The sequence below is a fragment of the Pseudophryne corroboree genome, chromosome 7, assembly GCF_028390025.1.
Source record: "Pseudophryne corroboree isolate aPseCor3 chromosome 7, aPseCor3.hap2, whole genome shotgun sequence".
Classification (NCBI taxonomy): Eukaryota; Metazoa; Chordata; class Amphibia; order Anura; family Myobatrachidae; genus Pseudophryne; species Pseudophryne corroboree.
In genome coordinates, this window is record NC_086450.1 from 343,969,331 (window position 1) to 343,990,288 (window position 20,958).

The 20,958-nt window shown below is 47.7% G+C and overlaps 1 protein-coding gene across 2 annotated transcripts in view; it reads right to left on the reverse strand.

The window, feature by feature from the left end:
- Positions 1 to 5,503: 5,503 nt before the first annotated feature.
- The window catches only part of SMG1 (SMG1 nonsense mediated mRNA decay associated PI3K related kinase), a 408,649-nt gene continuing 393,194 nt past the window's right edge, over positions 5,504 to 20,958 (reverse strand). For both annotated transcript variants that reach the window (XM_063934392.1, XM_063934391.1), the window contains exons 62-63: positions 8,125 to 8,231; positions 5,504 to 7,999 (exon numbers count right to left, since the gene is read on the reverse strand). In XM_063934392.1, the coding sequence (XP_063790462.1) occupies positions 7,922 to 7,999; positions 8,125 to 8,231 (185 nt within the window). In that variant the 3' untranslated portion in view covers positions 5,504 to 7,921. The remainder of the gene's footprint in view (positions 8,000 to 8,124; positions 8,232 to 20,958) is intronic.

A 20,958-nucleotide genomic window follows, 5' to 3' on the forward strand; every position in this document is an offset into this window, starting at 1 on the left:
TGTCCTGAACCTGACGCACCTCTGTATGGCATCGCGTGCTACCTCCCCTTCCAGAGTGGAATGGCAAGATCTATTAGAAAAAACACTAAGGGGAAACAACCGTAACTCAGAATGTTCCCCTTTGGATTCTATAAATAACTAACAGATCCTAGTCTATTCCTGGACCAACCGAAAATTAGTAGACGAGTGCTCACCGGAGTGGGGACCAGCCCCGATAGACTCAGCGACAAGTGGTGGATGTGGTGCAGAAAACGACATCCACTTCTGCGAACCTAACAAGGCTGCAGAACTCTTACCTTTTCACCTTCCACTGTCTGCACAGAAAAGAAAAAAGGAACGGTAACGAACCGGTTAAAACGACCGCATCCCACAAAAGAATGCGTCACCAACCGTTGTTAAGGCTAACCCACAAAGTTAGACTAACCAGTGGTATCTGCCGAGATTGACTGAACAGAGGCCTCTCCAAACAGCTGAATACCTCCCCTCCAGTATCTCACGGAGACATCCTCAGCATTTTTCCGGCCACACCTCCTGGTGTCACGCGGCAGCCTGCTGCCATGTTATAAAGTAGAATCATCCTAAGCAAGCTTACCCACTCTGGGTAGGATAATACTATCGGATGCCTACCCGAATACAACCCTCCCTCATGTGCATGCAATGCAAATAAGGTCAACGTATAGAAATAAAATATCACTTCGCTCCCTGTGTATGATCCTCTGCGATCGGGTTCTGCATCGACCAGGAGTTGACTGCCAGAATGTTATCTCCGCATCGAGAAGAGAATAATATTCGGACTCCTTGAGAGGATCGAACACCAACTCGTCACGGCCAATCTAGAGCTTAATCAACAGAGCGACCAGCACATGATAAGAATATCATTATTTCAGCATACATGGATATACATAATGTAATACACAATAAAACACACATATCCTAACCATGCATATATAAACCTATATCTACATATATATATACACATATAGATATAACCTATACGCAAGTGGATTGTCCAGAGCTGTCAGGTCCCTAGTGACAGTAATGTGTTGTGAATGTGTATGACCATGTACTGACGTGCCCCAGATGTGGATCTACCAGGAACGATATGGTCGACAGAAACTTAGTAAATGTTGACAGTAAGGAGTAGTAAGCGGGCAAAAAATAATAATTCTGGAACCCCGAGGGGTCTGAGAGAAGCATACATATACAATTTCAATACCACTCCCCCCACATATACCTATAAATATATATATACAGGTGCCATGCAATAACCGCCTGTTAATTTTTTTACCCAGGAAATACGTTGATGCCGACAGGGCATCCACAAACCACTGTGCCTCCCCTAGCGTGTTTACTTTGTTAAGCACACAGACACCCATCTGCTAATACTTAATTTTCCGAATCAAGTACCGCCATGCGCCGGCGAAGCCGACAGTTATCCCTACAGCAGCTTGTGACAAAGTCCTCATACCTGTCGACATATGTCGACTAACAGATAGTGGGTAAACAAACAGGGAAACAGTGAATGTAGTTACACAACAAGGATCATGCGCCCATTATCAAACATAATGCTATATAACCCATATAGCATTAAAAACACTGTGCCCCCCCCTCCTCCTTACTATACAGCAAAACTTGGCGAGGACCAGAGGAAAATGGCGCTGACTCCCCTGTGAGGGCTAAGCTCCGCCCCTTCCCGGCGCTCTTAAGCCCGCTCAACCAATATATATAGAAATACCTAAATTGAGCTGGGGGGGACCTATATACAGTGGGTAACCCCCTGTATATACCCCTATATATAAAACGCTGCCCAGTGCGCCCCCCCTGCGCCCTCGGAAGCCGGTGGTGTGTGGAGCAATGGAGCGCAGCGCGTACGCTGCAGTACACTGGCGGGGTGAAGCTACCCGGTGTCCGGGTAACTAAATATGTTCCCCCGCCAGCGATCTCTCAGAATATGCCGCCCAGGGCGCTCCCCCCCAGCGCCCTGCAAGACGATGGAGTGCGGGAGGCGGAAGCGCAGCGCTACTGCTCCCTCCTCTTCGCGGCACACTGGCGGGGTGAACATACCCGGTGCTCGGGCACCTAAATATGTCCCCCCGCCAGAGATCTACACTGTATATGCCGCCCAGGGTGCTCCCCCCCAGCACCCTGCAAAAGGCGATGGAGAGCGGGAGCAGGGAGCGCAGCGCTACCGCTGCTGCTCCCTCCCGTTCGCGGTACACTGGCTGGGCGGGCAACTAAATATGTCCCCCCGCCAGTGATCTACACTGTATATGCCGCCCAGGGCGCTCCCCCCCCAGCGCCCTGCAAGAGGCGATTGTGAGCGGGAGCAGGGAGCGCAGCGCTACCGCTGCTGCTCCCTCCGTTTCGCGGCACACTGGCGGGGTGACCATACCCGGTGCCCGGGCACCTAAATATGTCCCCCCGCCAGTACTATAAACCTCAGCAACATGCCCCCAGGGCGCTCCCCCCCAGCGCCCTGCCAGAGACGTTGGTGTGTGGGAGCATGGAGCGCAGCGCTACCGCTGCTGTTACCTCCGTTACTGAAGTCTTCTGCCGTCACTGAAGTCTTCTTTTCTTCCAATACTCACCCGGCTTCTTTCTTCTGGCTTCTGTGAGGGGATGGACGGCGTGGCTCCGGGAACAAGCAGCTAGGCGCACCCAGTGATCGAACCCTCTGGAGCTAATGGTGTCCAGTAGCCGAGAAGCAGAGCCCTTAAACTAAGAAGAAGTAGGTCTGCTTCTCTCCCCTCACTCCCACGATGCAGGGAGCCTGTAGCCAGCAGGTCTGCCTGAAAATAAAAAACCTAACATAAAGTCTTTTAGAGAAACTCAGGAGAGCTCCCCTAGTGTGTGACCCATCACTCCTGGGCACAAAGTCTAACTGAGGTCTGGAGGAGGGGCATAGAGGGAGGAGCCAGTTCACACCCAGTTTAAGTCTTTATAGTGTGCCCAAGCTCCTGCGGATCCATCTATACCCCATGGTCCTTTTGGAGTCCCCAGCATCCTCTAGGACGTATGAGAAACAATGTAACTGCAATGGGCACTAATAACAACTACCCTGCTCTGTAGAAGAGGCTTGGTAGGATTCAGCGCTGTGTATAACTTGCTATGTGGTAGAGGTATACAGGGAGATTCTGCCCACAGCTCCTGGAGACCTGCAGAGCTCTAATGATGGCTGCACAGCGTCTCTCTGTGGAGCAGTCCAGGGCGGGAAGACCGCTGTTGAATGGCGCCCTGGGCTGGGGCCGCTGGGAAAGTGCTGACCTCCCTCTGCTGAATGTCACCACCGGTTCTCCTAGCCTGTCTGTATCCCCAGCGCCAGTGTATATTAAAGCCCTGGTGGTCTAGTGGCCGCAACACCACTTACTGGTCTGGGAGCACCTCTGTAATTGCTCTCCCCAGGTCAGCGGTACCTGTCCCCCAGTGATCTGGTTGCAGTCCAGGGTGCCCCTGCTAGTAAAGGTTGTGCCAGGGGTTCTGCCGAAATAATACACCCAGTTGTGGCGTTGCAGCGCGGTGGGGATGTTAGTGAATCAGCGCTGGCTTCCTGCCAGGCACTGATTCCTCAGTAAAAACGTTAAAAGCTTGTGCTGCAGTGTGCAGCTCTTGTTCAGTGTGACCAGCTCCAAACGGACACCGAAAAAACTGATGTGTCTGAGCATGGGGGCAGGGCATGAAGGCAGAGGAGCCCGCTGCATCTTGGGAGCCTCACAAAGCTTGATTGTTCAGTGCCAGTCCTGGTCTCCACTAGATCATACCCAAGTTAACCCTGTGGAGACCATGGACCCCGAAGAAAAGCCATTATAGTCAGGGCCATATTATCCATAAGGCTGAAGGTTAGGGATCCCGCAGGTACTAGGGGCCCATCAATTGTTTATTTGCTGGGCACAGTTACCTGCACCCTACTGCTCCAATGGTTAAAGGCACTCTGTGCTGTAGCAAGGCACACTCAGCTGAGATTTGTTTTGAGACGGGGAGAGGGATGCAGTGGCTGCAATGCCTTCCAATACAGCTTTGCTTTTCACAGAACTCTGGTAGCAGCCCTGCCCTCCCCGCATGGGTTCTGGGTGTTGGCATGTGATAGCAGAGGGGATTAGGTGGGATGTCCAGGCTTTCAGCAAGGAAGATCTACACAAGCTAATTACTGAAAGTTTTTGTGTTTAGGATCCTAGACACACTGATGTCCACTCCACCCTAACAAGACCTTCCAATAGCAAGCCCCAGCCTGATGAAGGCCGTTAGAGGCAGCAAAAGGTAAGCGAGAGGACACTTTTCTTTTACATATTAATGTCTTTATTTTTCATACTTGAAGCTACAGAGATGCAAGAGTGGCAGCAGTTGCGCCTGGCGTCTGGATGCATTTATTTTTTGTGTATAGACTGTTGGCCTTTGTGTTTTCTGTAATCTTTCTCTGCCTCTATCTCCTCTCTCCCTGCTCCACCCCCCACTCTTGCTTTCTCTCCTCTTAAATGTTTACCGCCACTTCCGATCTTACACCTGTCCACAGTCTCTCTACCCCCTTTGTTGTTGGACATCTTTGATTTTCTTCTCTTTTGGAAACTGCAACACAACTCTCAACGAAGGTGTATGTCCATTGCCAGCTTCCCCTAAAACAGGGCTGGCCAAACGGGTCCTCGAGATCTACCAACAGTTCATATTTTCTAGGCCTCCTGGAGATCTGTAGAATTGTCAGTTAGGAATGAATGCAGCACATCTTAATTAGTAATGACTACACCTGTGCACCAGCTAGGTGGTCTGGAAAATGTGAACTGTTGGTAGATCTCGAGGACTGGTTTGGCCAGCTCTGCCCTAAAAGAAAAGTCTAGGTCCCTGCTGGCGCATCTGTTCATTTACTATTCTGCTTGGCTCCAGCCTTCGCCTCTAGCAGCAGCGCAGCTGGAGACCAGCAAAATCAGTCCCCACGCTGCCTTAGAGGAGGCTCCGGAATCTGCCCCCACCGTAGGAGTTCAGTCTGGAACTGTGCTGCTGCTGCAGCTCCTCATGGATGTGCTAGGGAAGGATGCACAAACACAGCAGGGGGCAGTGATGACAGGATCTAGTGCTATGGATTGTATGAGGTAGGTGGGCCCCAAATCAGTGTCTTCTTTATGGCCCCACAAGGTCCTTATTTCAGCCACATCTTATTTGTGGTTGAAACAAGCTAAGGAGCCTGAAGACCAATATGTGCGTAGACTGGATATCTGAAACATAGTAGAGGGTATAATCGTCAAGATTTCTGGACTGAAAATCATTGAGATAAAAAGGGTGCAGTAACATTACCACTTATATGGGCTTGTTTCGTAGATGTAATATGACCATATGTATAATAATTGGTGACAGTACTAGGTGATTACAATCACAAGCGATTTTAAAAACAGTGTGAAATCCCCAAATAAAACAAAACAGTTAATATACTGAACTCCACCCTATAGTACAGTTTATGAAATTACACTGATTTATACCCAACCCCTTCCAACTGTAGCACAGAAAGAAAAACAAAGCATTTGATAGGATGTATGTAATTTTATTTAAACAAGAATTTGATTCTTCATAGACCTCTGTATTTGAAAGAAGAAATGTAATATTACAGGTGTGAGTTAACTGCATTAAATGTTAACATGTCATAGTAAATGAATGTAATGCAATCTTTCCTCACTATCTACAGCTCACATAACGATCTTTGTTGCCTAGAGTAAAATGGGGGCAAACAGTGTCATTCCTTCACATTAAATTCTGACATACAGTTTTACCATAACTGCATAGCAATGTCTGCGGGTACATAACAAAAACATGCATTACTCAGCATGTAAATACTCTTAGCCAGCCAATCAGAGTAACAAGACTGCCATTCGTACAAACTGAAATTATACTAGTTGCAAACATTACAATTTGTTTTACATTAAATTTGTTAATACTTCAGATTTGGGTGGTACTAATAAAAAAATACTATGGATTTCCACGACAAGTTTAATGTTCTTGTTTTCCGAGATCCAAAACGGACTCTTTCCCAACATGTGCTGGAGGCCTCGCTCTAAGGGAGACTACCCGATAAGCACATGAAAAGCTTACCTTCTGTAATATTGCTGGTGTAACAATAAAGAAACTGTTTTTCCAACGGCAAATTGCTGGTTGAATTAGGATTTTACTTAAACAGAATGTGTGCTCTTTTTGGTGCCTTATCACACTGTAGATCAATTGGCTTGCTCAACGTTAAGGAGGGACATTAGAACTTACGCTAAATGGCCACTTTTCCACACCACATTTCTCAATCAAAAATATACAGGAGTAATTTACTTGTGAAAAATACAATTCTTATGTGGATAAAATCAGAGGTTTTGAAAAATAAAGTAGGGGGAAAAAACTAAGTAAAAGTTTCTGTAAAAGCATTTAACCATAAGTCAACTTTCAAATGTTTGGGAATGGGGCACAACAAAAACACAATCTATATTACATTCTAATAACCAAATATTTTTTCTAAGAAATGCCTGTAAAGCATTGCTTTTTTTTTTTTAGTCACTTGTATGCTATGTCCTCTAAAACGTATTCTCAAAAAATGAAATATAAACTTGTGACATTAATTTATTAATCTTCAGGATTCATTCTGTGCATGTATCAAACCGTATACATGAAGAATAAAATATGTACATATGAACTGGAGCTATTCAACTGAACGAGTGCTACTCCCAAATGTTCTGAATGCCGTTAACGTCGTCTGGTAAGTAATCTTACTTAACACTTTAAAGATAAGAGTTTAAAACTTTTGATATGGAGGCATTAAAACCACAGACAAATAAAAATCTTATATCTCCAAAACAGGAATTAACCACCACTGCAGTCTACCTCCACCAGAACATCACTTTATTATAGTAACGATCAGCAACAGTGACAAGCTTAACTAGTTAGAGAGAAAAATAAAAGTATGGAAGCACTACATGGTAAAAGAAATTAGGAATATACCCCCCAAGAACTACAGAAATTAGTTAATGAGATGTGTAGGATACATGGATTTGTTTTTTTAACCCTAAATTACGAAAACCATATTCAGTGTTTGAATGCACAATGCTGATCCTTTACGAAACGGAACATGGGCAACACAAAACAGTAACCTGTTGTGACTTTTGTATGCATTGGGAAATAATGGGATCATTTTTGCAAGCTCCATGTTTTTGAGTGCATTTTGATATATGCCCAACAAACATACTGTTAGATTGACTACAGTGTGAAAAGTACAAGCGTTGAAATTAAACAAATTATTCCTAAACTACAAGAATTTAGGGGAAGAAAAGAACGGAGAACAAGGCTTTTTATCTTCTTCACAGAAGTCCACCAAACTTCACAATTCTGTTCTTTGGCTGCTTTTTTTTCCAGTTAGTTTTCAAAGGCCATGCTTCATCTCCTAGCCTCTTCTGTGCTAAACTGGTCAACTCAACCAGCGTTGTTGCCAAGCAAGCAACAAGAGTAACCCAAGAAACTGACAGCATCTTCTTCACTGCAAATCCTTGATGGCCCCAATTTTCCCCCCTATTCGAACAGGGTATAGCATTTCCTCAATAGTTGACATGGTCACATGGAAGAGAGTTCTAGATCACCATGCGGTCTGGAGGATACCAATTTCTTTCTGCAGCCATTTGTTTGATGTATTGTCAGATCTTCAGTAGCAGAAAGACAATCCCGTTAGCCAGACGGTGAGCATTATACTCTGTGCCCTGGGGATTGCTGACCATTGGTGTTTAACATTTCTCTGGGTGCAGCGTTCCTGTGGGATTCCCTTACCCACTGCACCAGGATTTCCTAGATTACCTCATATTAAGCCCCAGTATACATCGCCACCGGCCTTGGCGCGGCTGTGGATGCCTGAGACTTGATTGATTCTGGTGGGTTTCTGACTGTGCTGAACCAGGCTGGTCTGCCGTATTCTTGCTCACACCCAAGCAGTCCAACCTTCATACAGCTGAGCCAGGTTATCTAGATTCGTTGCCTCCTTAATCACAAAGTCCACCTAAAAAAATAGCAAAACTTAAGCCAGCCAACCTTGATATAGCAATGCAATACCACTGTGGGGAAAAAAAAAAAAAGCTGTTCTAGCTATGAGCTATTAACAATTTATTGCTTCAGCAGACGTACCTGCTCGGCAACAGACATCCTTCTGTTGGGATCCACGTCTCTTCCCTCCAGCTTGGTTTTCACTCGTTTCCACACGCTGACTGCATAAGAATTGCGCTCTTGCACAGCTAAGAGTGAAAAAACAAACAAAAAAAACAACAACTTACAAATCAAGGAAAAATATTTCCAACTGAAAAGAAAACCACTTGAAAATAAAGGCCTCTCGCTTCAATAGAACTAGTAAGGAATGAATTCTGTTCAACTGGGGAAAAAAAACATCCAGCCAGCAAGTGGCATTTATGTGGCGTTGTTGATGCCCATACACACTAGGCGATTTTGTAAGATATCTTTTTCTCATACGTCCTAGAGGATGCTGGGGTCACTTCAAGAACCATGGGGTATAGACGGGATCCGCAGGAGACATGGGCACTTTAAGACTTTCAAAGGGTGTGACCTGGCTCCTCCCTCTATGGCCCTCCTCCAGACTCCAGTTTAGAATCTGTGCCCAGTGAGACTGGATGCACGCTGAGGAGCTCTACTGAGTTTCTCTGAAAAAGACTTATGTTAGGTTTTTTATTTTCAGGGAGTACTGCTGGCAACAGTCTCCCTGCTTCGTGGGACTTAGGTGAGAGAAGTTAGACTTACTTCTAGTGAGTTTAAAGGTTCTGATTTCTTGGCTACAGGACACCATTAGCTCCTGAGGGTCTGATCACTAGGTACGCCTAAATGCTCGTTCCCAGAGCCGGCTGTCACCCCCCTTGCAGAGCCAGAAGTCAGAAGACAGGAGAGTAGAAGAAGCAAAGAAAACTTCAGTGACGGCTTTATGAGGTACCGCACAGCGATCGCACGCTGCGCGCCATGCTCCCACACACAGCGGCACTACAGGGTGCAGGGCGCGGGGAGGGCGCCCTGGGCAGCACATAAATCCTCATTCTGACACTGGCATGAGGGGACATTTGTGCCAAGGCACTGTCCTAACCCCCGCCAGTATACATATTTGTTGAAAATTGCGGGAAGGAAGCGCGCCATTACAGGGGCGGAGCTTCTTCCTCACAGCTCACACACACACTGCTGACAACTGCAGGGTGCAGGGGGCGCCCTGGGCAGCATAAAATGGCAAAATGCACATTGTCCTACCCCCGCCAGTATAATTAACCATTTATTAAAGAGCGAGTGATGCGCGCCAGTAAGGGGGCGGGGCTTCTTCCTCACTAAGCCAGCACACTAATCAGCGCCATTTTCTCCTCACAAGAGAAACGCTGGTCCTCCCTTCGCTACTGACATGTATCCGGGTGCAAAAGCGGGGGGAAGGGGGGAGATGTATATGGTGCTTGTATTATAATAATAAAAGCGCTGCAGGTCTGTTTTTCAATGATATGTTTCACAGATTGTGTGTGCTTGGCGCTGGGGTGTGAGCTGGTTTTTCCTCTCTGTGTCCATCTGACAGAGGTCTGGTCCCTATAAGTCCCAGTGTGTCTGTGAGTGTGTGTGGTACACGTCTGTGACATGTCTGAGGCAGGGAGTTCCTCCCTGGAGGACACCATTGTAGGGACACAGAGTTGTAAGGTGGTGGAGATACAGACACACCAAGAGCCTGCATGGGTGAAAGAAATACGTGGTAGTATGCATCATATCAATAGGAGATTAGATAAGGCTGCATCTAATACTGCATGCTGGATATGTGGAAGATGTGTTTTTTTTTCAGGATTCTGTTCTTCCATCTGCAGGCGAACCTCCCTGGGTCACAAAGTCCATTTACAAATGTTATGACTCTTGATACCGACATGGACTCTAAGTCCTGTGGCGACGATAGGGACTCCAGGGAAATAGATCTAATAAGAGTCCCTCCCACGAGCTTAATATATTCTTTCCCGGCAGTCTCCCCCCGGTGTTAGATTAGTGCACTGTCCAGGGTGACAATAGAAAGTAATTCTCCCTGCACCGGGCACGGTGTTACTAAAAGAGCTGGCAGACCGAAAGGTGAAAACTACATTAAAATCCATTTATGTTGCAAATGGTACGCTACTCAGACCCACTAGTGTTTGCGCGTGGGTGAGTCGCGCTATTGAAAAATGGTCTGAAAGCGTGTCATCAGAAATTGACACGATTGATTAAGATGAGATACTTCTTAAGTTAGGTAATAGACGCTACCGCATACATGCTAGAGGCGATGAAAGACATTGGACTCTTGGGTTCACAAGCCGCTACCAGGGCAGTATCGGCTCGGCGGGCGTTGTGGATTCGCCAGTGGAACGCGGATACAGATTCCAAAAGAAATATGGAGGCTCTCCCATATAAAGGTGAGGCCTTATTTGGCGATGAACTAGATGCGTTAGTCTCAGCGGCTACCACAGGTAAGTCGACATTTTTGCCCTCTGCGCCTGCACCGGCAAAAAAGACATCTCTCTCTCACATGCAGTCCTTTCGGCCCAATAAATAAAAAAAAATAAAAAAAAAAGCGAGAGGTTCCCCCTTCTTTGCAGGTAGGGGAAGGGGAAAGGGAAAGAAGTCCACAGTGGATTCAGGTTCCCAGGAGCAGAAGTCTACCCCTACTTCTGCCAAATCTTCAGCATGACGCTGGGGCTCCCTTGCGGGAGGCCGCTCGGGTGGGGGCACGTCTCAAACTGTTCAGCTAAGGTTGGATTCTGTATTGCCTGGATCCCTGGGTGTTGCAGATAGTGTCCCAGGGAAACAAGCTGGAGTTTCAAGACGTTCCCCCATGCCGATTTTTCAAATCAACCTTGCCAGCTTCTCTTCCAGAAAGAGAAGCAGTAACAGCGGCAATCCAAAAATTGTCAGGATCAGGTCATAGTCCTGGTACCTTTGCCTCAACATGGGGAGGGGTTTTATTCAAGCCTTTTTTGTAGTTCCGAAGCCGGACGGCTCGGTCAGACCGATCCTAAACTTAAAGAATCTGAATCTCTACTTGAAACGATTCAAGTTCAAAATGGAATCGCTGAGGGCAGTGATTTCCAGTCTGGAGGAGGGGGACTACATGGTGTCCGTAAACGTAAAGGATGCTTACCTGCATGTTCCCATTTATCCTCTTCACCAGGCTTATCTGAGATTCGCGGTTCAGGATTGCCATTACCAATTCCAGACGTTACCTTTCGACCTCTCCACGGCGCCGAGGGTTTTCACCAAGGTTATGGCGGAGATGATGGTCCTCCTGCGTCAAGAAGGAGTCAATATAATTCCTTATCTAGACGATCTCCTGATAAAGGCGAGATCCAAAAAGCGGGTGGTACATAACATTGCGCTCTCCCTGTCCATACTCCAACAACACGGTTGGATCATAAATTTTCCAGGAAAGATTATCTTTTTTGTTCGGGATGATTCTGGACAGGGAAGTTGAGAGTTTTTCTTCCGGTGGAAAAGGCTCTGGCAATCCAGAAAATTGTAAAACTAGTTTTGAAACCATCAAGAGGGTTGATCCATCAGTGCAAATATGGTGGCGGCCTATGTGGCCATACAGTTTAGCAGGTTCCATGCCAGGGTATTCCAGTGGGACCTGTTTGAAGAGTTGATCCCACCTGCACATGCACCGGAAGATAGTACTGTTGTCGAAAGCCAGGATTTCACTCCTGCGGTGACTCCACAGCTCGCACCTACTAGAGGGACGCAGGTTCAGGATTCAGAAATGGGTCCTGGTAACCACGGATGCAAGTCTCCGAGGCTGGGGAGCTGTCACTCAAGGGAAAAGCTTCCAAGAAAAATGCTAAAGTCAGGAAGCCTGCCTTCACATGAACATGCTGGAATTGAGAGCCATTTACAACGGCCTTCGACATGCGGTACATCTTCATCGAGATAACCCCGTGCAGATCCAGTAGGACAATGTAACAGCAAGGCGGAACGAAAAGCAGAGTGGAAATGGCAGAGGTGACGAAGATCCTCCTCTGGGCAGAAAAACATGTAAGGGCTCTGGTGGCAATTGTCATTCCGGGAGTGGACAACTGGGAAGCAGACTTCCTCAGCAGCCACGATCTCCATCCGGGAGAGCGGGACCTTCACCAAGAAGTCTTCGGTGAGTTCCTCAAGTAGACATGATTACTTCTCGTCTCAACGAGAAGCTTCAGAAATATTGTTCCAGACCCTCAGGCAATAGCAGTAGATGCTCTGGTGACCCAGTGGCTATTCTGGTCTGTGTATGTATTCCTTCCACTTCCACTGATCCCAAAAGTTCTTGGGATCATAAGAAGAGCAAGGGTTTGGGCAATTTTCATTGCCCCAGACTGGCCAAGGAGGGCTTGGTGCCCAGATCTTCAGGAGTCGCTCATTAAAAGATCCTGGGCCTCTTCCTCTTCGCGAGGACCTACTACGATAGGTGCCGTGCGTGTACCTAGACTTACCGTGGCTACGTTTGACGGCATAACTGTTAAGCGCCGGATCCTAGCCCGAAAGGGTATTCCCAAGGAAGTCATCCCCACTCTTATTCAGGCCAGGAAAGGAGTAACGTCTAAACATTACCACCGTTTTTGGAGAAAATGTGTGTCCTGGTGTGAATCCAAGAAAGTTTCAACGTAAGAGTTTCAGTTAGGGCATTTTCACCAATTCCCGGCTGGAGGGAATGCAGACTGAAGTTGGACTCCGTTAAGGTCCAGATTTCAGCATTGGCAATTTTCTTTCTGAAACTATTAGCTTCCCTTCCGGAAGTTCAGTCTTACGTGGAAGGCATGTTGCGCGTCCAACCTTCTTTGTGCCTCCAGTGGCAGCATGGGATCGTTATGTGGTGTTGCAGTTCCTTCAATCACGTGGGTTTGAACCTTTAAGAAGGTGAAGTTGCTTTTTTCACTTGAAAAGTGGCCATCCTGTTGGCCTTGGCATTTGCAAGGCGGGTGTCTGAGTTAGCGGCCCTGTCTCACAAGGGCCCTTATTTGATCTTCCATGAAGATAGAGCTGAATTGAGGACACGTCAGCGTTTTCAACTGAAGGTGGTTTCCTCTTTCTACAGGAACCAACCTATTGTGGCGCCTGTGGCTACCGACACCTTCGCTGAGTCAAAAGTCTCTGGAAGTGGTTGGAGCTTTGAAGATTATGTCGCCTGAACGACTCAGATTAGGAATACAGTGGCTCTGTTGTTCCTGTATGCTCCCAACAAGGTTAGGTGTCCTGCTTCCAAGCAGACTATTGCGCGCTTGATCTGTGGTGAGATTCAGCATGCTCATTCCACGGCTGGATTGCCGTTACCGAAATCGGTGAAGGCCCGTTCTACTAGAAAGGTGGGCTCGTCCAGGGCGGCTGCCCGGGAGGTCTCGGCGTTACAGCTTTGCCGAACAGCTACTTGGTCGGGATCAAACACTTTTGCTAACTTTTACAAGTTTGATACCTTGGCCGATGATGACCTCAAGTTTGGTCAATCGGTTCTGCAGAGTCGCCCGCACTCTCCCGCCCGTTCTACTTTGGTATAACCCCATGGTTCTTGAAGTGACCCCAGCATCCTCTAGGACGTATGAGAAAATAGGATTTTAATACCTACCGGTAAATCCTTTTCTCTTAGTCCGTAGAGGATGCTGGGCGCCCGTCCCAGTGCGTACTGTATCTGCAGTTATTGGTTGTGGTTACACACAGGTTGTGTTACTGTTTTTGTCAGCATATTGCTTCAAATTTCTTCATGCCGTTGGCTTGTGTTCTGTTGAATGCCACGTTCTGCGGCATGCTTGCGGTGTGAGCTGGTAAGATGCTCACCGTGGTTTAACAATAAATCCTTTTCTCGAAATGTCCGTCTCCCTGGGCACAGTTCCTTAAACTGGAGTCTGGAGGAGGGGCATAGAGGGAGGAGCCAGGTCACACCCTTTGAAAGTCTTATAGTGCACATGACTCCTGTGGATCCCATCTATACCCCATGGTTCTTGAAGTGACACCAGCATCCTCTACTGACTAAAAGAAAAGGATTTACCAGTAGGTATTAACAATAAGAATTTACTTACCGATAATTCTATTTCTCGTAGTCCGTAGTGGATGCTGGGGACTCCGTAAGGACCATGGGGAATAGCGGCTCCGCAGGAGACAGGGCACAAAAGTAAAAGCTTTAGGATCAGGTGGTGTGCACTGGCTCCTCCCCCTATGACCCTCCTCCAAGCCTCAGTTAGGATACTGTGCCCGGACGAGCGTACACAATAAGGAAGGATTTTGAATCCCGGGTAAGACTCATACCAGCCACACCAATCATACTGTACAACCTGTGATCTGAACCCAGTTAACAGCATGATAACAGCGGAGCCTCTGAAAAGATGGCTCACAACAATAATAACCCGATTTTTGTTTAACAATAACTATGTACGAGTATTGCAGACAATCCGCACTTGGGATGGGCGCCCAGCATCCACTACGGACTACGAGAAATAGAATTATCGGTAAGTAAATTCTTATTTTCTCTGACGTCCTAAGTGGATGCTGGGGACTCCGTAAGGACCATGGGGATTATACCAAAGCTCCCAAACGGGCGGGAGAGTGCGGTTGACTCTGCAGCACCGAATGAGAGAACTCCAGGTCCTCCTCAGCCAGGGTATTAAATTTGTAGAATTTTGCAAACGTGTTTGCCCCTGACCAAGTAGCAGCTCGGCCAAGTTGTAAAGCCGAGACCCCTCGGGCAGCCGCCCAAGATGAGCCCACCTTCCTTGTGGAATGGGCATTTACATATTTTGGCTGTGGCAGGCCTGCCACAGAATGTGCAAGCTGAATTGTACTACACATCCAACTAGCAATCGTCTGCTTAGAAGCAAGAGCACCCCGTTTGTTGGGTGCATACAGGATAACAGCAAGTCCGTTTTCCTGACTCCAGCCGTCCTGGAAACATATATTTTCAGGGCCCTGACAACATCTAGCAACTTGGAGTCCTCCAAGTCCCTAGTATCCGCAGGTACCACAATAAGCTGGTTCAGGTGAAACGCTGACACCACCTTAGGGAGAAACTGGGGACGAGTCCGCAGCTCTGCCCTGTCCGAATGGACAATCAGATATGGGCTTTTGTGAGACCAAGCCGCCAATTCTGACACTCGCCTGGCCGAGGCCAGGGCCAACAGCATGGTCACTTTCCATGTGAGATATTTCGAATCCACAGATTTGAGCGGTTTAAACCAATGTGATTTGAGGAATCCCAGAACTACGTTGAGATCCCACAGTGCCACTGGAGGCACAAAAAGGGGGTTGTATATGCAGTACTCCCTTGACAAACTTCTGGACTTCAGGAACTGAAGCCAATTCTTTCTGGAAGAAAATCGACAGGGCCGAAATTTGAACCTTAATGGACCCCAATTTGAGGCACATAGACACTCCTGTTTGCAGGAAATGTAGGAATCGACCGAGTTGAAATTCCTCCGTGGGGGCCTTCCTGGCCTCACACCATGCAACATATTTTCGCCAAATGCGGTGATAATGTTGTGTGGTCACCTCCTTCCTGGCTCTGACCAGGGTAGGGATGACCTCTTCCGGAATGCCTTTTTCCCTTAGGATCCGGCGTTCAACCGCCATGCCGTCAAACGCAGCCGCGGTAAGTCTTGGAACAGACATGATCCTTGCTGAAGCAAGTCCCTTCTTAGTATCTCTTGAAGTTCCGGGTACTAAGTCCTTCTTGGCCAATCCGGAGCCACGAGTATAGTTCTTACTCCTCTCCTTCTTATAATTCTCAGTACCTTGGGTATGAGAGGCAGAGGAGGGAACACATACACCGACTGGTACACCCACGGTGTTACCAGAGTGTCCCAGCTATTGCCTGAGGGTCTCTTGACCTAGCGCAATACCTGTCCAGTTTTTTGTTCAGACGGGACGCCATCATGTCCACCTTTGGTCTTTCCCAACGGTTCACAATCATGTGGAAGACTTCCAGATGAAGTCTCCACTCTCCCGGGTGGAGGTCGTGCCTGCTGAGGAAGTCTGCTTCCCAGTTGTCCACTCCCGGAATGAACACCGCTAACAGTGTTATCACATGATTTTTCGCCCAGCGAAGAATCCTTGCTGCCATTGCCCTCCTGCTTCTTGTGCCGCCCTGTCTGTTTACGTGGGCGACTGCCGTGATGTTGTCCGACTGGATCAGCACCGGTTGACTTTGAAGCAGAGGTCTTCCTAGGCTCAGAGCATTGTAAATTGCCCTTAGCTCCAGTATATTTATGTGGAGAGAAGTCTCCAGACTTGACCACACTCCTTGGAAATTTCTTCCCTGTGTGACTGCTCCCCAGCCTCTCAGGCTGGCATCCGTGGTCACCAGGACCCAGTCCTGAATGCCGAATCTGCTGCCCTCTAGTAGATGAGCACTCTGCAGCCACCACAGAAGAGACACCCTTGTCCTTGGAGACAGGATTATCCGCTGATGCATCTGAAGATGCGATTCGGACCATTCGTCCAGCAGATCCCACTGAAAAATTCTTTCGTGAAATCTGCCGAATGGAATCGCTTCGTAAGAAGCCACCATTTTTCCCAGGACTCTTGTGCATTGATGCACTGACACTTGGCCTGGTTCTAGGAGGTTCCTAACTAGCTCGGATAACTCCCAGGCTTTCTCCTCCGGGAGAAACACCTTTTTCTGGACTGTGTCCAGAATCATCCCTAGTAACAGCAGACGTGTCGTCGGAATCAGCTGCGATTTTGGAATATTTAGAATCCACCCGTGCTGTCGTAGAACTACTTGAGATAGTGCTACTCCGACCTCCAACTGTTCTCTGGACCTTGCCCTTATCAGGAGATCGTCCAAGTAAGGGATAATTAAGACGCCTTTTCTTTGAAGAAGAATCATCATTTCGGCCATTACCTTGGTAAAGACCCGGGGTGCCGTGGACAATCCAAACGGCAGCGTCTGAAACTGATAGTGACAGTTCTGTACCACGAACCTGAGGTACCCTTGGTGAGAAGGGCAATTTGGGACATGGAGGTAAGCATCCTTGATGTCCAGGGACACCATATAGTCCCCTTCTTCCTGGTTCGCTATCACTGCTCTGAGTGACTCCCATCTTGATTTGAACCTTTGTATGTAAGTGTTCAAAGATTTCAGATTTAGAATAGATCTCACCGAGCCGTCTGGCTTCAGTACCACAAATAGTGTGGAATAATACCCCTTTCCTTGTTGTAGGAGGGGTACTTTGATTATCACCTGCTGGGAATACAGCTTGTGAATTGTTTCCAATAATGCCTCCCTGTCGGAGGGAGACGTTGGTAAAGCAGATTTCAGGAACCTGCGAGGGGGAGACGTCTCGAATTTCCAATCTGTACCCCTGGGATACTACTTGTAGGATCCAGGGGTCCACTTGCGAGTGAGCCCACTGCGCGCTGAAACTCTTGAGACGACCCCCCCCACCGCACCTGAGTCCGCTTGTACGGCCCCAGCGTCATGCTGAGGACTTGGCAGAAGCGGTGGAGGGCTTCTGTTCCTGGGAAGGGGCTGCCTGCTGCAGTCTTCTTCCGTTCCTCTACCCCTGGGCAGATATGACTGGCCTTTTGCCCGCTTGCCCTTATGGGGACGAAAGGACTGAGGCTGAAAAGACGGTGTCTTTTTCTGCTGAGATGTGACTTGGGGTAAAAAGGTGGATTTTCCAGCTGTTGCCGTGGCCACCAGGTCCGATGGACCGACCCCAAATAACTCCTCCCCTTTATACGGCAATACTTCCATGTGCCGTTTGGAATCTGCATCACCTGACCACTGTCGTGTCCATAAACATCTTCTGGCAGACATGGACATCGCACTTACTCTTGATGCCAGAGTGCAAATATCCCTCTGTGCATCTCGTATATATAGAAATGCATCCTTTAAATGCTCTATAGTCAATAAAATACTGTCCCTGTCAAGGGTATCAATATTTTCAGTCAGGGAATCCGACCAAGCCACCCCAGCGCTGCACATCCAGGCTGAGGCGATCGCTGGTCGCAGTATAACACCAGTATGTGTGTATATACTTTTTAGGATATTTTCCAGCCTCCTATTAGCTGGCTCCTTGAGGGCGGCCGTATCTGGAGACGGTAACGCCACTTTTTTGATAAGCGTGTGAGCGCCTTTAATTTTCTATCGGGGGAAACCCACGCATCATCACACACTTCATTTAATTTATCTGATTCAGGAAAAACTACAGGCAGTTTTTTCACACCCCACATAATACCCTTTTTTGTGGTACTTGTAGTATCAGAAATATGTAACACCTCCTTCATTGCCCTTAACATGTGTGGCCCTAATGGAAAATACGTTTGTTTCTTCACCGTCGACCCTGGAGTCAGTGTCCGTGTCTGTGTCGACCGACTGAGGTAATGGGCGTTTTAAAGCCCCTGACGGTGTTTGAGACGCCTGGACAGGTACCAATTGGTTTGCCGGCCGTCTCATGTCGTCAACCGACCTTGCAGCTTGTTGACATTATCACGTAATTCCCTAAATAAGCCATCCATTCCGGTGTCGACTCCCTAGAGAGTGACATCACCATTACAGGCAATTGCTCCGCCTCCTCACCAACATCGTCCTCATACATGTCGACACACACGTACCGACACACAGCACACACACAGGGAATGCTCTGATAGAGGACAGGACCCCACTAGCCCTTTGGGGAGACAGAGGGAGAGTTTGCCAGCACACACCAAAACGCTATAATTTTACAGGGACAACCTTATATAAGTGTTTTCCCTTATAGCATCTTAATATGTAATAATATCGCCACAAAAATGCCCCCCCTCTCTGTTTTAACCCTGTTTCTGTAGTGCAGTGCAGGGGAGAGCCTGGGAGCCTTCCCACCAGCAGTTCTGTGAGGGAAAATGGCGCTGTGTGCTGAGGAGAATAGGCCCCGCCCCCTTTTCGGCGGGCTTCTTCTCCCGTTTTTCTGACAACCTGGCAGGGGTTAAATACATCCATATAGCCCCAGGGGCTATATGTGATGTATTTTTAGCCAGCATAGGTACTTTCATTGCTGCCCAGGGCGCCCCCCCAAGCGCCCTGCACCCTCAGTGACCGTTGGTGTGAAGTGTGCTGAGAGCAATGGCGCACAGCTGCAGTGCTGTGCGCTACCTTAAGAAGACTGGGAAGTCTTCAGCCGCCGATTTCTGGACCTCTTCTCTCTTCAGCATCTGCAAGGGGGTCGGCGGCGCGGCTCCGGTGACCCATCCAGGCTGTACCTGTGATCGTCCCTCTGGAGCTAGTGTCCAGTAGCCTAAGAAGCCAATCCATCCTGCACGCAGGTGAGTTCACTTCTTCTCCCCTAAGTCCCTCGATGCAGTGAGCCTGTTGCCAGCAGGACTCACTGAAAATAAAAAACCTAACAAAACTTTTACTCTAAGCAGCTCTTTAGGAGAGCCACCTAGATTGCACCCTTCTCGGCCGGGCACAAAGATCTAACTGAGGCTTGGAGGAGGGTCATAGGGGGAGGAGCCAGTGCACACCACCTGATCCTAAAGCTTTTACTTTTGTGCCCTGTCTCCTGCGGAGCCGCTATTCCCCATGGTCCTTACGGAGTCCCCAGCATCCACTTAGGACGTCAGAGAAATCCTATTTTCTGCCTTCCTGAGCGATATCGTTTACCATATCGCCCAGTGTGTATGCTGCTGATGATGGCCGATGTGCACTCCCGGGGGACATTAAATACCCCCTCTGTTGTCTGTACATGCAGCTCAATCTGACTATAACACTCTCAGCAGCTCGGGGAAAAACTAGGCGATATCGCTCCTGGAGTGAATCGCCTAGTGTGTACAGGCCATTATTTATTCTCTGCAATGGAAACAGCCAGAACCTCTATCTATGTGGTTCCGACTCACTATCAGGTCCTGCCACTGCATGAAAACACAGTTCAGAAATTCACCAAGTCTGTGATCTATGTATAGAAGATCCCTGTACTTGTCCTACTCATGGGATTTAGATCACAGTAATCCATTCTCCATTTAGGTTGGTTGATCTTTGCCCTCCCCCATACCAACACACATATACATAACCCACTTTTTGTCTGTGAAGATGTTGGTCATTCCAGATGCTGCTCATAGTGCTGTATTTTTTAGGTGTGTTAGACTTATGATGCCCATACACTTGTGCGATTATCGGTACTAGCTTTCGATTTCGACCACATCTGTGAGAGAAACAGAAGGATTGTATGCACATTTTAGGTACCTTGAGACGCGATGCGAGGACACGCCAGTCGAATATCGCGTCTCAAGATATGTGCTGCACATATTTCTCGCATCACAGTGCGATCGCATGTGGTTTAAAACCCACGAGATATATCGCACTGCGATGTGCGATGGGCACCCGCCAGGAGCGGCCAGAGGCCGCTCCCACTCTGCGGCGACGTGCCCATCACGTGATTACCATGCGATCCATCGCATGGTAACAACTTTGGCAGTTCAGGTGCGATTTGATCGCACCTGAACTGCCGGTGCGATGCCCCGTCGCGGAGCATCGCACAAGTGTATGGCCAGCATCAGGTGTCAGTGCCTGTTGAACGGTATCAATGGGATGTTCAGATCTTTCTTATTTATAAAAACATTTAATAAAGGTTTTCAAACATTAAGGTACATAGTAAGGTACTCTGAAAAAAAAAAATGTTTCGTTGCGTTACAACAACAGAGTAACATTTGGTATGTATAAGTGTAAACGGTCAACGTAAATAATATATGATCTGGAAGGGAAGTATAGGAACAAGGGGGAAGGATCACCTACAGCTCATCATTCATTCTAAAAACAAAGATGATTATAGGCACCAAACTGTAGAAGAGAAACCTCAATACAGCTGAATTGGAAGATTCACCAAAGACATCCTGGTCTCATGCCATAATGTAGCACAAAAGAAGTTCTGAATTTGTCATTTAACATGTATTTGTAAGGTAGCAATAAAAAATGCCCAGACCCTTCTATCTTTTGTTTTGTTTCCAACCAGTTTACCGTAAACACATAAAATAATG